At 35.1% G+C, this 15,190-nt stretch overlaps 2 protein-coding genes across 3 annotated transcripts; both read right to left on the bottom strand.

Moving 5' to 3' along the window:
• Positions 1–1,411: 1,411 nt before the first annotated feature.
• LOC145012378 (glutamate receptor 3.6-like) lies at positions 1,412–9,848 on the bottom strand. Of its 2 annotated transcripts, none has more exons than XM_078971176.1 (8): positions 9,765–9,848; positions 8,883–9,033; positions 8,571–8,796; positions 4,244–5,574; positions 3,884–4,161; positions 3,494–3,525; positions 2,936–3,342; positions 1,412–2,105 (listed from the first exon to the last, which is right to left on the bottom strand). In XM_078971176.1, the coding sequence occupies exons 2-8, from the start codon at positions 8,982–8,984 to the stop codon at positions 1,629–1,631; spliced, it is 2,853 nt and encodes a 950-aa protein (XP_078827302.1). In that variant the 5' UTR covers positions 8,985–9,033; positions 9,765–9,848; the 3' UTR covers positions 1,412–1,628. The 2 variants fall into 2 exon arrangements, with proteins under 2 accessions (XP_078827302.1, XP_078827301.1); XM_078971175.1 differs by lacking the exon at positions 9,765–9,848 and adding an exon at positions 9,413–9,598.
• A 941-nt stretch (positions 9,849–10,789) lies between these two features.
• Positions 10,790–11,443, bottom strand: LOC145010193 (uncharacterized). Its single transcript, XM_078968765.1, has one exon. The coding sequence runs from the start codon at positions 11,441–11,443 to the stop codon at positions 10,790–10,792; it is 654 nt and encodes a 217-aa protein (XP_078824891.1).
• Positions 11,444–15,190: the final 3,747 nt, after the last annotated feature.

Below are 15,190 nucleotides of genomic sequence, written 5' to 3'. Positions count from 1 at the left end.
AAACTAGTTGTTTCTTGCAATGTATACACTCATCAACATAAACTGGATCAAAATGGTTCCAAGCAGCTAATTTCAACAGTTTTTTTGGGATGCTGAGTATCATTTTCTGTAGGTTCTTGACCTTCTGGTTCATTAATATCTTCATGTTCGTCACTCATGGCTGCTTGTTTATCATTTTCTGAAGTGGCCATCTATAACAAACATAATTTATAAATAATAACATTAATTAGAATAAAAACCCAATAATTCATCTTTGAAAATCACTTTGCAACGGAAACAAAACAAAAAAGTTATTTGAAATCCACTATAAAGCAGTGGGGAGTCGAATCGCCAAACATGTTCGTCGCATGTGCACCACACCAAGGATTGTATGTCTACTTGTGTTTTTGGAATTGCCGATTGAGTATTGGCATATGCTGTTTGCTAAATTGAAATTGGTTCAAACAAAATTGGGCCTACTGAAAGTCTATATACGCATAAAAGAAATTCAAATCTAGACTTGGGCCTACATCAAATATCTACGTAATATGTGGGTATAATATAAACGGGGACGAGCCGGGTTGGGGAATAAGAAAGTCGACCTCGGCCCCATCCCTACTTTTTGCCATACGGGGATCCCAGGCCCATACCCGATACCCGCTTTAGCAGGGAATACCCATCATCGATCGAGGCGGGGTGATCGGGTTCCCCAACGGGTCGGATTAAATTGCCATGCCTACCGATGATGTCACTCTTACATCTTCCGTAACCACTAATGGAAAATCAAGAAATAAATTTAATACGGTAAAAATAGTAGGCGAGATTTGCTTCCAGGGATAATTCTAGTATTTCCGCTAGCTCTGATACCATGATGAATATTGTTGAAAACCCGTAAATTAGGGTTTCATATATTGACTTCAATATATAGATACAAATTACATAAGGGTCCTTAGAAGATATAAAATATGACTATTTAACTATTTAACAAAGTTCTGAAAAGCTCGCGATGGCTTTGCAATGATGCACCATGCTCCAAGGCTTGTACTTAACATCAAATTTTAACAAAATGCCGCCTTAAGTCATATATGTATATAAAAATGAATGATAGCACAAAATACATATAAAAATATTAGTTATATACAAAATTGTCACCTTAAGTTACGTCGTGCCTCGTCACGGCTCGTAAAAATTTGAAGTTTGACATTGCCACCAAAGTCACGCCTAACGTTATTTAGAACCTTGCTATTTAACAAGAACTAACAGTGGCATCTGAGGGTAAACTATGCTTTATGCCTGGGTTCACGATGGTTTAAAGAGTTTGCCATGAATCAAAAATATTCATGATATGAATCAAAAATATTCATGATAGTTGGCAATGGCAAACTATGGTTCGACTGGTACATACAGTTTTAGTTTAACACGATGAATCATCTTGAGTCATAAATATTATGAAACTCGAACCAATCATCAATAGAAATACTAAAAAGTTTATTATTTAGTAAAACTATGCTATTTATACAATGAAAAGGAAGCCGGTTATCAACAACTAACAAGCCAATACTGCTTAATCAACTTTGGGGACTCGTGCGCCACTTGGATACTGATATGGCAAAGGTGGAAAAACACATTTTGCATAAATATTACTGTAATCAATCTCCATGTTGTGAACATTCTGTTGTGATTGAAGGTGATTCTTTCTGTGTACTTGTATATCCATTTAAAGATGCAATATCTCTGTTGCTTCTAAGTGAACTTTCCTGTCTGAGCCTTTTCTTGGAACGGGTATTCACCGAATCTTCTTTTTCATCAATAAATGAAACAAACGTTTGTAGGCGTCCTGGTGTTGTTCCAGGTGACTCAATAGGATCTGGTTTGTGTTTAGTGTATTTGTATATGATGAGCAATACGTATACAAAAAGTGCAAGAAAACAAGCTAATCCAATTATTATGAATAGGCCTTTGAACCTCTTTAGCTTGAGCCTGTCTACTGAAAACTCAGTTCCTTGTGAATTGCAAGCACTTTCCCTTAGCCACTTCTTGTGGATGTTTTGTAACTCTCCGGTTTCTGATAGTTTGAGAATCGCATTTGACATATCCATTGCAAGAGGAGAGTCTCGCTGAAAGGCCTACAAGACATCATGAACCCATAATAGTCAACTACTGTCGGTTTGATTACGGACGTTAAACACAAAAAAGTATCGAGTTCAAGTCAAATTACATAATACAGAGGTTATTTGATATGTAGTATAATGTTTCAGCAGAATAATTTCAGTGGAAAATCAAAAACTTCATATCAAATATAAAGTTTAGAAGTCTCTTGATACGTTTCTCAAAAAATCTGATTTGGGCAGATTCTTCCCCTAAATAGCAAAGATATCTTGGCGTAATTGTCACATATGAAATCGAGGAAATTTTTGCAAAGAAATAGCCGACTTTTTGATCTGATTTGATTATATAAATAAAAAAGAGAATAAACAAAAATACAAGAAATAACAATGTATTTCAATAAATTGTTTACTATAGCATTGTGCTTTCATTTTATTTTTCCTATTAGAGCATTGTATTTGAAAAATCTACCCAATTATAAGCCATCTCATTCAATGAAAAAGTGATTTTCATCGTTATAATTAGATTGATTTTTCAGAGAATGTCCTAAAAAAATTACATATAAAAGTACAACGCTATAAATGGATAGAGTTTTCATAGTACCATGCCTTAATAAAAAAAATGAAAGTACAATGTTGTAATAGAAAGAAATGAAAGTATGACGTTGTAATACAAACATTTATGATTTGAATCTAACATTGGTCATATGAGACGCCATTGGGTATGAAGTTCAATGTTTTCGCAAACCTTTTGTGGAAAATAAGGAAGTGTGTATGAAATTTGAAGTTTAAAAATGATCCGGTTTGACTATATAAGTCAAACATAACATGAAAATGAGAACTTTACTTACAAATCCCCATCCAGTTCTGGTGAAATCTTGACCAACAATGCTGAATTGGCAGCGCGTCGAAACGAAAAGTTCAATGTACGGACGCTCATCAACAATTGCAACAACACCGCCATTGTCAGGACCATCGTTTAGGGCTTTTTCATAGTCTTCCGGCAAGTTAAGAGGAACAAGTCTACTTTCCGAAATGCCAATTTCGTCAATCAAATAGTTTCGGACAAACGAACTTTCTTGGTACCCAATACGATCTTTGCTTAATTTTAAACTGTCAATCCCTTCAATAGGCGAAGATAGTTTTTGAATGGTCAAGATTGAGGTGAGACTTGCGGTATAACTCGAGCTTATTATCAGAACCACAAACAACCATATTATTAATACGAAACGACCTAGACCGCTCATCAAGTTTTGTTCTGCATCAACAATGGTTGAGTTTAAGAAAATCTTCAACATAAGGAATATTTGTGTGTGTGTGTATACTATAGCATATAAGTAGTGTCCCAGCTAAGTCCAGTAAGTCAAAATAAAAACATGGTAGTTGGTTTCATGTAGAGTGTAACTTACTGTGGGAGAAAAATAGGGTAGAAAAGCTAAACCTGCATGGAACCAAACACAAACCTTTAGTGACAAGATAAAAAAAATATCCATCATAATGGATGCTAACTCTCTTGAATAAAGATTCAAAACTTAATTGCATTAATGGGTATTATTAGTTGTGAGCTAGTTTTTTTTTGGGTTGTGTGGTAGATCGGTGGGTATGCCTCTTGATGTTTCCAGATTTGGTAGTTTTTATATTTTTGCATTATAAGTAGTTTGTTGCCCTTAATTTGTTTTCTGTCATAACAGTTGAATAGATGCAGATTCTTTCATTCTTCTCCAATTTTTAACTCCCCTAGCTGTTTTCACATCCTTTCAGACACACACACACACCCACCCACCCACCCACACACTTACCATAGGGTTGTCACAACCTGTTGTCTAGGAGTACCACGAAATTCATCGTTTTGGCGATGTTCTAGAATCCAAACAACTGCTCCCACAACCAGAAAAAAGATCCCAATTACACACCACAACTCAGCAGTAAATGGCCTGAAAAAATCCCAAGTCCCAGAGCTTAGCCTCCTGACTGGTGCCACTACAACTAGGCCAGACTCGATAAATGGCTGTGTAAAATCCGCTAAAAGTGTCCGGTTAGTGACGATAGCAATGTCTCCCACTGCAGCGTCATAGACCTGCAGTAATTCCCAAAAAGACTCTAAAAATTTAACTTTGGTTCAACAGAAAAGAATGAAATAGTTAGAAAGGAATACTCACACCAGCGTTTACTAAGCTCACTAGATCAGTGTAATCCGGGTTGTTATGACCATCTCCATACGTATAGATCTTATATGGGAAAGAATATGGAAGCACTTTTACTGCAGAAATAAACACATCCACACTGTATCCTACATACATATCAGTCCCTTTAACTTCCTCCACTAGGTCCTGAAAGCTGACACGAGTTGGAACCCCGATTTTCAACTCTTTTCCATTCTTTGGGAGAACCCATCCACGAGGTTTTTTAATGGTTTCACCCGGCCAAATTACTCCAGACAATAGCTCAGATGAACTAGATTGGTTTGAAAGGTTTGAATTGAGTGTTTCTGGAGGAGAAGTTGACAAACGTGAGGTGTTTGACCAATACCCAACTGTTTTAAAGCCCGTATCCATCACATTAAGAACTTCAAATGCCGGAAAAACAAGGTTTTTATCAGAAGTGAACTCGATCGGTCCCGTTGTTCCGTTCATTTTGACTTGTAAGATGTTCTCAAGCAAGATTTTCCCTCCATTAAAAACACTAAAAGAATCAAGATTCAATAATCTGCCTTGTGAGTCCTTCATTTTGGGACCTTTTGAGAACGAAATGTTTCCACCTTGATGAAAGAAATCATCAAGAGCACGAGCAAGCAGCCAAATAGTGTCGTATGCATACAGAGTATAAGTACTCAAGCCCATTTTGGTCAAGTTTTCCCACTCCATTATGAACTTGCTTTTAATTTCTGAATCTTTTATGTATGATTGCAGTGTAATAACTCCTTGCATAGAAGCAATCGATCGTGTAGGGAGTGAGGAGCTTATGTCTATGATGGTAGAAAGCCAATCCGTTGTGATCCAAACGTACCCACTTTCCATCATACTAAGATCTTGAGCAACATCAAGTATGTTTAATCCCCATTTGGTGCTAGTATGGACAACAATAACTCTTGATTCCATGAAAGAAACTTGAATTAAAATATCTTGTATATCTCCACGTGTTGCATCGGGATTGATAGGTGCCTTGTGGGAGATCTTAGACCTCTTAGAAGCTAATTGATCTACCAATGAACTTATTCCATTCCTCCCATGATCATCGTCTATGTAAATCGCTACCACTTGTCTCCATTCGTAGTACTCAATTATGTCCGCTATGGCAGCCATTTGGAAAATGTCACTGTGAGTTGATCGGACAAAGAAAGGAAATTGAAGCGAGGATAATGTAGGGTCTGTGGCTGTGAAAGAAACTAGGGGGATTCGGAGCTCTTTCACTACGTAGGAGATCGTATGAGTTAAGGCCGATGATTCTGGACCTATTAATGCCACACTTTCACTCTCCATGAAATGCAAAGCTGTTGCAACAAAGGGAATTAGAGGTCATAAGATCATAATCTTATAACGAAAAACAAGAATGTGAAAACTATTGAAATAATAAGCTAAATTTTGGATTATTTATGTTTATTAGTGTTATTTATATTTATTAGTGTTAATACAGTGGCAAAGTGCTTCCTTACTCATTAGCTTTGTGGTTTGGGTTTGTACTTAGTAGCATAAGCTACCTCATATGCTTTTGATCCCTCAAAGACCCAATTTTGGGTGTCACAAGACCATATCTTATAGGATAGTGGCATATGCAGTATGGATTCTGATTATGTTTATGCATTGGCTTCTCTTCGTAACAAGCTTCTATGCATTGACTTTAGCAGTTTCACTAATAAGGACACAGTCCCGTTTATATCCCAACAAACACTGTTGGGTGCCCTTTTTAGTAAAATTTTCCAAGATATGGAAGTGCATTTTGACATGACGGTTCGGCAGAAAGTTTTATAGTGTTTACAAGCACCATATGCTCAAGATTTTCTTCTAGCTATCCCTATAGAATGGCTTGGCCAACATATCGTCTCCTATGGAGTATTGTACTATCCTTAAATATCAGCCATGATCCCAACATTTCCTACTGACGAGGTATGTCTGGTTTTCCATAAGGCATGTTTGGAATCTTTTGGAGAGCATGTGATTCATTGTAAAGAACTCCCAATGCTCAAATACTGACATATATGGTTAGGGATGTTTTGTTTGACATATTTAAGTGTGTCAGGGTTTCCGCCAAGAAAGTGGCACATGTGAATTTCTTGACTGATCTGAAATAAGGGATACCAACCCTTAGACCGGTTGATGTATTGTTTTTGGATGGGTTAGAGGGAAACACACTTGTGTTGACTTTACAGGGCTTGAGGCATGGGGGTTTCAAGGTAGGGAAAACAACTTTAAAAGTTGGTGCATGCAAAGTCACAAAACATGAGAAATCGTGCATGGAAAATCAACATGTGTTTATACCATTTGCTTTTTATACATTTGGTTTCCTATCACCAAATGCGGTCGAGCTTCTTAATAGAGTACAACGGATCATGCATAACAATGTTATATACCCTAAATTTATGGATATAGTCTTCAAAAGATTTTTTTTATCATTAAAAAAGGTTTAGTGACGCAGCTTGTTGCCCGTTTTCCTTCACACTCATTGTATTGTGATCACTTGATATTTATAATATAATATACCCATATATCTTATTTATCTTAAGAGTAAGATAAAGGGGTGTGATGGTTAAGGCTTAAGAGTCATATCATTTAGTTTCTATATATACATATGTGAAGAAATGTAAAATATTGTTATTGGTGTTGATAATAAAAGTTTTTGTATCAGTATAGACAGTAGAAGGCATATCATTTATAAGGGCTCCCACGTCGACTCCAAAAAGAAAGTTATGATGTTTTAATTATAAATAGATGTTTATTCTTTCACACTTCTACAACATAAGCTTGTTGAGGCCTGGTTCAAACTAACCTTCTCCAAATATAAGTTCGTGTTAGTAAAAATAAATAAATTAAGGAAGGATCGATTTGGGCTTTAACCACCAATGTTTATACATGCCGAACCGATTATTTTTCTGGTTGAACTTGATTTTCTCTTGAATAGGCCTGGTTAAACAAGGTTAGGAAACTACATGATTTTCTGTTCTAGACTCGCCATTGAGCATGAGTTCTTTTGGAGCACCTTTGGAGTTTTTTTGGAGTATATATGGAGTTCTGGAGCATCTTTGGAGTATTTAGAGCACATTTGAAGTTTTGGAGCATCGGTGGAGTTTTATTTTAGCACATTTGGAGGTTTGGAGCACCTTTGGAGTTTTTGGAGTATATTTGAATTTTGGAGCACATTTCGAGTTTTGGAGAACATTTGGTGTTTTTGGAGTTTTAGAGCACCTTTGGAGTTTTGGAGCATGTTTGAATTTTTGGAGCACATTTGGAGTTTGGAGAACCTTTGGTATTTTTGGAGCACCTTTGGAGTTTTCCGAACACCTTTGGAGTTTTGGAGCATCTTTGGAATTTTTGGAGCACATTTGGAGTTTTTGGAGCATCTTTGGAGTTTTGAGCACATTCATAGATTTTTTTTCTAGTATTGCCCTTTATTCGTTTTGGTTATAGTTTGAAGCTTTGTTATTGTCGGTATTTGTCGGTTTTTGTTGTTGGTATTCGTTTGCTTTGATTATTGTTGATATGGCTCCTAAGGATAGATCAGCCCCCAAAGTTGCTTTTGATGAATGTGTTTACCACAATCAAAAGAACCAGAAGTCTCAGTGTCCATTGTTACTCAACAAAGCAAAGCAGCAACATAACATACCATCTGGATCGTTTCAACCACCATTCCAGATACATAACCCTCACATGAAGCATATAGACGTTCGTTATCATTTTATCCATTTTAAGTTGAGGATAAAAGTGCAAAAATGTCACGACTCAAGAGATCACAACCGATATCTTGACAAAACTCGTTCTGGAAGTGAGATTCTGAAGGTGTCTTCATTTGCTTCATACTGGAAACTGGATATTTGATTGTGGGACTTACCTTTGGAGTAAAGGTGGAGTTCTGTAGATTTGTTGACTCAAAATTACATTTCAACGAACAAAGTTCCCATTGTTTAGAAGACATTGGATAAAATTATCAAAGTGCCTTTATGTTTGACTAATTTATATTAAATGCATCCGATAACCTCTCCAATTTTCAGTTACAAATTCTTTATTCTGTTTTCTTCTTTCCTAGCATACGTTTACAAAATGTGAATAAAATAAATTTATTTTACCCATATTGTTCAAGAGTTTCTTCTAAATTTCTTCTTTAGTTAATGATTTACTTTCTTTGTTACAACACTATGCCTAGAAAGATATCATGATATATTTATCACTAGACAAATATTCCTGTTTGGATACTTTTTATACTAAACAGAAAAAGCAATGAAAAGAAGACACCATAATATATTTATCATAGTAAGCAAATGTTTAGAAGACATACCTTCCATAATACTCACCAAGCCACTAGAATTTGAGTCATGAATGGTTAGTTCTAGCTTGGTTCCATTAAGAACCGTGGGATCAGAATTCACATCTTCTACTGCAGCCTCCAATGCAATTTTCGCAGCTTTGCCTATGATCGAATCGAAGGTCAAAATTGACCCAATTTTTACAACTTCAGGTCTTGAAAGAAAACTAGCATTCCTCAGCTTCTTGGATTCAGGAATCTGAAAGAATAAAAACATGGGTTTTGCATAATGATAACAAAAATAATTCATTTTCTATGTAGCCAAAAAAGGTTTCAAGTATGTACCTGAGCTTGGGCGCAGTGCCTCTTCTCCTCAATGAAACATCCATTGAAGAAAACCACCACCACCACCAACAATAACAAACCCCAAACTTGATTCACAACCATAACTCTTCAAAACTCTATTTCCACACACCTTGTCATTGAAAACAACACCCTGATAAACACAGTTTAACGAGTTCCAGATTGATCAAACCTTAATAATAATAAAAATTAATTAATGTAATAGTAGCAGTATTAGTGCTCAACTGAGAGACAACAAAAGTTGTTTTTTGGAATGTGGATTCAATAAAACGCGTCAAATATCTACTGACCAGCTTTAAAAGATGATAGAACATCAGAGTATTTAACACCCATCTACTAAATTATGCTCAACTCACATATGAAAAGGGGGATTTAAAAGAACAAAAGAGCAAATTGATTATGAACTAGAAAAATCAACCATGAAAGCTCCTAAATGTCAAAAACCTCAGAGCTTTCTACAGATAAACATCCATGAGAGAGAGAGAGAGAGAGAGAGAGAGAGAGAGAGTTACAGATAAGTGTAAGAAGGCATCGAAGAAGAGCAGACAAGGTAGTGATAGAAGTCTCTTGCACAATGGAAGAAGCAATTAGCAGAAATATGGGTAGTCTATCTGATATGCTCTATATTCTAGGTGAAACTATACATCTTCTAAGAACTCAACATACTACTAATGAGGAGAGCTGTCAAACTTTGCCCAAAAATCTTTAATATTGACATATGTTTGATATCACTGTGACATTTTAGTTTTTGACAGATATTATGAATCAAAATACTGATTGAAGATAAAATATAGCACAAGGTTAATTATTTTGTTTATTTTAAATTGTATAAGATTCATTTTAGATAAGTAAAAAGAATCATACCTTATGTATTTTGCCTACACCATTAAGATCGAAGATAATGCTAATCGGGAATACTTTATATTAATTATTGTTTATACTTATACAAAACCAAAAAACCGAAAAAGGCTTGAATTTTATTCCTGAGGACCCGAAAGTAGGATATATAAAATTAAGGACATGAAGGGGCAAAACCCATATTGGGGAAGTGTGTACACAACTACACATGCCTTTTAAAATAAAATAAGTAAAAGGAGATTCTTTCTTATATATATATATATATATATATATATATATATATATATATATATATATATATATATATATATATATATATATAGTACGGGTATTATTATTATATAGAATTTTAACTTTAATTATGTAATAAATAATATATCATTAAGTTAGAAAACTTATATTGTATTTTTTTTAATAAGTTTTTGATTTGTAAGTATTTCATTATACAATAAATGATAAGTATTTAACTACAAATGAATTTTAAAATTAATCAAATAATAAAATAAAATTTCATTAATTTTGACAACTTATGAATTGTAATATTGAATTTTTCAAAAAGTTTTTGATTTCTAAGTATTTAATTACAAACTAAATCATAAGTATTTAATTAGAAATGAAATTTTTTGAAAACCTTTATTTTTAGTGCATGATTCTTGTTGGACATACGCAGATGATGCATTACCGGTGTGTGTAATGAAATTAACATAAAATAAACAATACGTAATTATAAATAAATGAAGTAATATGATGGATTAAGTATGATTTGCTAAAAATGAATAAAATATGCTACAAAAAAGTTAGCTACAAATTTTGAAAAACTTCCTTATAAACAACATTGGAAGTTTATTTGTGAGTTTGCCATCTTTATCTAAAATTAATAATTTTAATCCTTCTCTGCTTTGAACTCTAGATAAGGCAACATACAATTGTCCATGTGAAAAAACTGGATCTTTGAGAAACAAACCAACTTTTGATAACGATTGTCCTTGACTTTTATTAATAGTCATTGCAAAACATATGGCCAAAGGAAACTATCTTCTTGTAAATTTTAAGGGAATCTTTTTTTCTGATGGAGTTAAAGACATTCCTAGAATAAAAGTCCAGTTTCCAATATTAGTTCCAGTTATTATACGTACCTCAATAACACGTTTGCCCAATGATAACACTTGTAGTCTTGTGCCATTACATAAGGCGTTTTCCTGATCAATATTTCTCAGTAACATTACTAGAACACCAATTTTTAAAACTAACTTATGATTTGGTAAACCAGATACTTTGAGACTGTTTAATACATCAGGAGAGTATAAATTTGAATCATACTGATCATGGACAAATTCAGATTCGCATATACTGTCTGAACTTAAATATTCAACTTCATCTCCTGGAAACTTGTTAAGCAAACGGTCGTTGATTTCCTGAACAACTTCATTTTTTGGAGCAAGTATCGCTCTTTCTTGAAAATAATTTGTGTTACTGAAGTTCTCCAAAATTAATGGATATACAAAGTCAATTAAGGAACCTATAGGATCATGTGAATCATTAATGAGAATATCATCAGGAATATCGATAATCATTTCACCATCATTCGGGCCACCAAGTTTGCCTTCTCCTATTTTAAATAGCCAATTTGCAAAATCTCTTACTTTTCGTATATCAGATTGATCCATTCCAACAGTTAGTCTCATGTTTTTTGTTAATCTATGGACTTTACGATGGTTAACACAAAAGAACCGTATAGATGGTATAATTGTATTGTACATATTTTGGTATTTGATAAATTACTACAGATTTTTGGGGATTTAATTACTGCAAATTATTTATTTTGCAATCAAAATTAAAAAACTTCCAAATTAAATCGGGAATTTCGAATCTGAAATCTGAGTAACATATTTTTTCAAATTCTTTCGATAGCTTTTATACATTTAAATTTATTGGTTGCATATTTTAAATGCAGGTGTATCCGGGTTTTTCCGGATTTATTGCATTTGTTTGATTTCATTTGGAGTGAATGGCATTTACGTAAATAGAAATGAATAAAATGAGCGGGAAAACTCGATATTGGGGGCTTGGAGATTGACACGTGGCAGAATTCTACTTATTTATTATGATAGGGGATACATACATACATATATATATATATACATATATATATATATATATATATATAGATCCAGTAAGAATTTTTTTTTTCGACTTACTTTTTTGGCGAAAAAAAACAAACGAATCACCAAATGAATCAATAATAACATGATTCACCAAAAAAATCCCGAAAAAGCATTTCAATGATTCATTTTTATGATGATTTTGTTGGTATTCACTATAATTGTTATAGAAGTGAATTTTTTTTCTTGATTTACTTAAAAATGAATCATGAAGGTGTTTTTTTCGGAATTTTTTTCTTGTGAATCATCATACTTTTGAATCATCTAATGATTCATTTGAATTTTTTCTAAGAAAATATGCATATAAAAAAATTTCTTACCTTCCTACCAAAAATTTCCTTCTTATTTGATCTTGACTCTCTCTCTCTCTCTCTCTCTCTGTATATATATATATATATATATATATATATATATATATATATATATATATATATATATGGGTAAAGTGAATATACCTAACAACCTTATATACGCTTAGGTACCTAACTTCATAATACTACACCGGGTTGTATCATATTTACAATGTAATTGCCTATGGTTCTTAAATTTCAACCCCATAACGTGATTACTTCTAAAATCTTTGGACTTTCACCAATATCTTTCGTTTACATCACGTCTTTCTATCGAATACCACTTGATGGGCTTCATATCCTAGCGCTACAAATGAAAGGATGTAGGAGAAATATAACGATGAATTTCCAAAATTTTTTGAAGTAAATAAAGTTTAGGGATGAAGTTTAAGAACCTTGGATGATTGCAATGAAAATTTAATGCAAAATAATGTAGTTTGATGAGGTTAGGTACATAAGCTTATATAAGGTTGTTAGGTATATTCACTTTACCCTATATATATATATATATATGTGTGTGTGTGTGTGTGTGAAAAAGATTTGTTTTCACTTTCTTGATTCAATAAGTTAAATGCGATTAAATATATATAATTACATACAATTATATACATGAGAACAACTATTAAATCAAGAACATTAAAAACAAATTTACATCAAAATTAATCATATGTAATTAGATACTTATAATCACATGTGATTAAATATATGAGAATAGTTATTGAAACGAAAAATAAAAAATGAGTATTTTTCATATAAATCATGTGTGAATTGATAATATAACCACATGTGACTATATGTATCTAATCATATATGATTAAAGTTGACAAAAAATAATTATTGAATCGAGAATGCAATAATGTTGCATGTGATTAAATATATCTAATCACATATGATTATATATATATATATATATATATATATATATATATATATATATATATATATATATATATATATATATAATCACATGATTTATATGGACAAAAAAGAATATTGTCCAAATAAATCATATGTGATTAAATACAAATAATCACATGTGATTATATACATATAATCACGGGTGGTGGTGGTGTGTACTTTCAAATAATCACATGCGATCATAGACGACACGACATAACGTCATGTTTTTTACACTTCACACTTGACACGAATTGGAATTTCAATTTTGTCTCAATTTCCTTGCGCGTCGTGTATTTTTGTCGTGTCGTGTCATCGATTTCCACCCCTAGTGTGTAGTGATGCTTGGTGGGTGATTGTGGTGAAGGGTGACATGTGGGATGGTGATTATAGTGGGTGGGTGGGTGGCAGTGGTGATTGGTGGTGGAGACGGGTGAATGTGATAGGTGGTGGTGAGGGTGGGGATGGTGTATGGTGGTTTTGGTGGGTGGTAGGTAGGGTGGTAGTGGCTGGTGGTTGTGATGGGTGGTGAAGTTAGGTGGTGGTGATGGGTGGAGGTCAGTGGTGATGGTTGGTGGTGGAGGTGGGTGGTGGTTAGTGGTAATAGCGGGTGGTGGTGGTGGGGTGGTGAAGATGGGTGGTGGTGATGGGTGGTGGGTAGTGGTTGGTGGCAATGACAGGTGGTGGTCATAATGGTGGGTAGTGGGTGGTGGTTAGTGGTAATAACATGTGGTGGTCACAATGATGGGTAGTGGGTGGGGTGTAGTGATGGTGATGGTTTTGGTGGGTGGTAGGTGGGGTGACGGGGTGGCTGGTGGTGGTGTGTGGTAGTAATGGGTGTTGGTGGTCGGTGGTGGTTAGTGGTGGATTCTAACAACCCGGAATTTCCAAGTATTTATTATTGGTGTATTTTTGGAAAATTGTGAGTGGACTCGGCGAGTTGGAGCTCAAACTCGCCGAGTAGGATCGCGATTCTTGATGCGAGTTCGCGTCTGGACTCGGCGAAACCAAGAGTGGACTCGGCGAGTCCACGCTGTGTAATGAAACCCTAATTCCCTGGGTTTGAGACCTATTTAAAGGGGCTTATGGCCATCATTTGCGGCCACCAACCCCTACAGAGAAACCCTAAAGAGATTTGAGCGTTTTGGGAGAGAAAAGAGGCCATTATTGACCTTTGGAGCTTGGTTTGGCAAGGCAAAGGAGATTCTAGCTAAGAAGAGGCAAGGGAAGTGGGCATTCTGCGATTTTGGAGCTCAGAGCATCATCTTGGAGGTATATCTTGGCTTCCTTTTTCGTTTTTATGATGAACATGGGGGTTTAGGGTTTCTTGACCCCTTTGTTGGCTATATTTGATGTCCATTTCGTCCCTAATCATGATAAGGCTTGAGATGAGATCCATAGAGGTCCAGAAGAGCTGTATTCCTTAAGCTTTATGAGTGTTCATGAGATCATTGGCCTAGATTTATGAGATATGGGGCTAAAACATCATTTATGAGCCAATAGTTGTTGTTTGAGCCCCAAGGTTTGGACTTTACGTGATTATCATGATTGGGGAGGCCAGATCTATGAATGTATGGAACAGATCTGACCTCAGAAGTGAGTTTGAGTTGTTGCATGGCATGGACTCGCCGAGTCCGAAGAACAAACTCAGCGAGTAGCATGAAGATTGCCCAGCACCACTCAGCGAGTGGTCTTGCCGAGTTAAGGGATTGACTCAGTGAGTCAGGGAGAGTCAGAGTGGGTTGACAGGTGGACTGAGTCAAGCTGGGACTCGCCGAGTTGTTCTTGAGACTCGGCGAGTTGAGTCGTAGAGGCCCCACAACTCATGCCAGGTGGAACTCGTCGAGCTAGGAGAATACTCATCGTGTCAAGTGAGGATCCCAGGGAAATCAGTGTATGCGCATAGACTCGCCGAGTCGCTATAGTGCACTCGTCGAGTCCGGTCAAAGTTGACCGTTGACCATTGTCCAGTGTTGACCTATGTTGACTTGTTAATGGATACTCAACCTTAGTTGTGAAGTGT

Source organism: Lactuca saligna, chromosome 8, assembly GCF_052625555.1.
Source record: "Lactuca saligna cultivar CGN05327 chromosome 8, ASM5262555v1, whole genome shotgun sequence".
In the NCBI taxonomy this organism is placed as follows: domain Eukaryota; kingdom Viridiplantae; phylum Streptophyta; class Magnoliopsida; order Asterales; family Asteraceae; genus Lactuca; species Lactuca saligna.
This window is presented reverse-complemented; position numbering and strand designations above follow the sequence as displayed.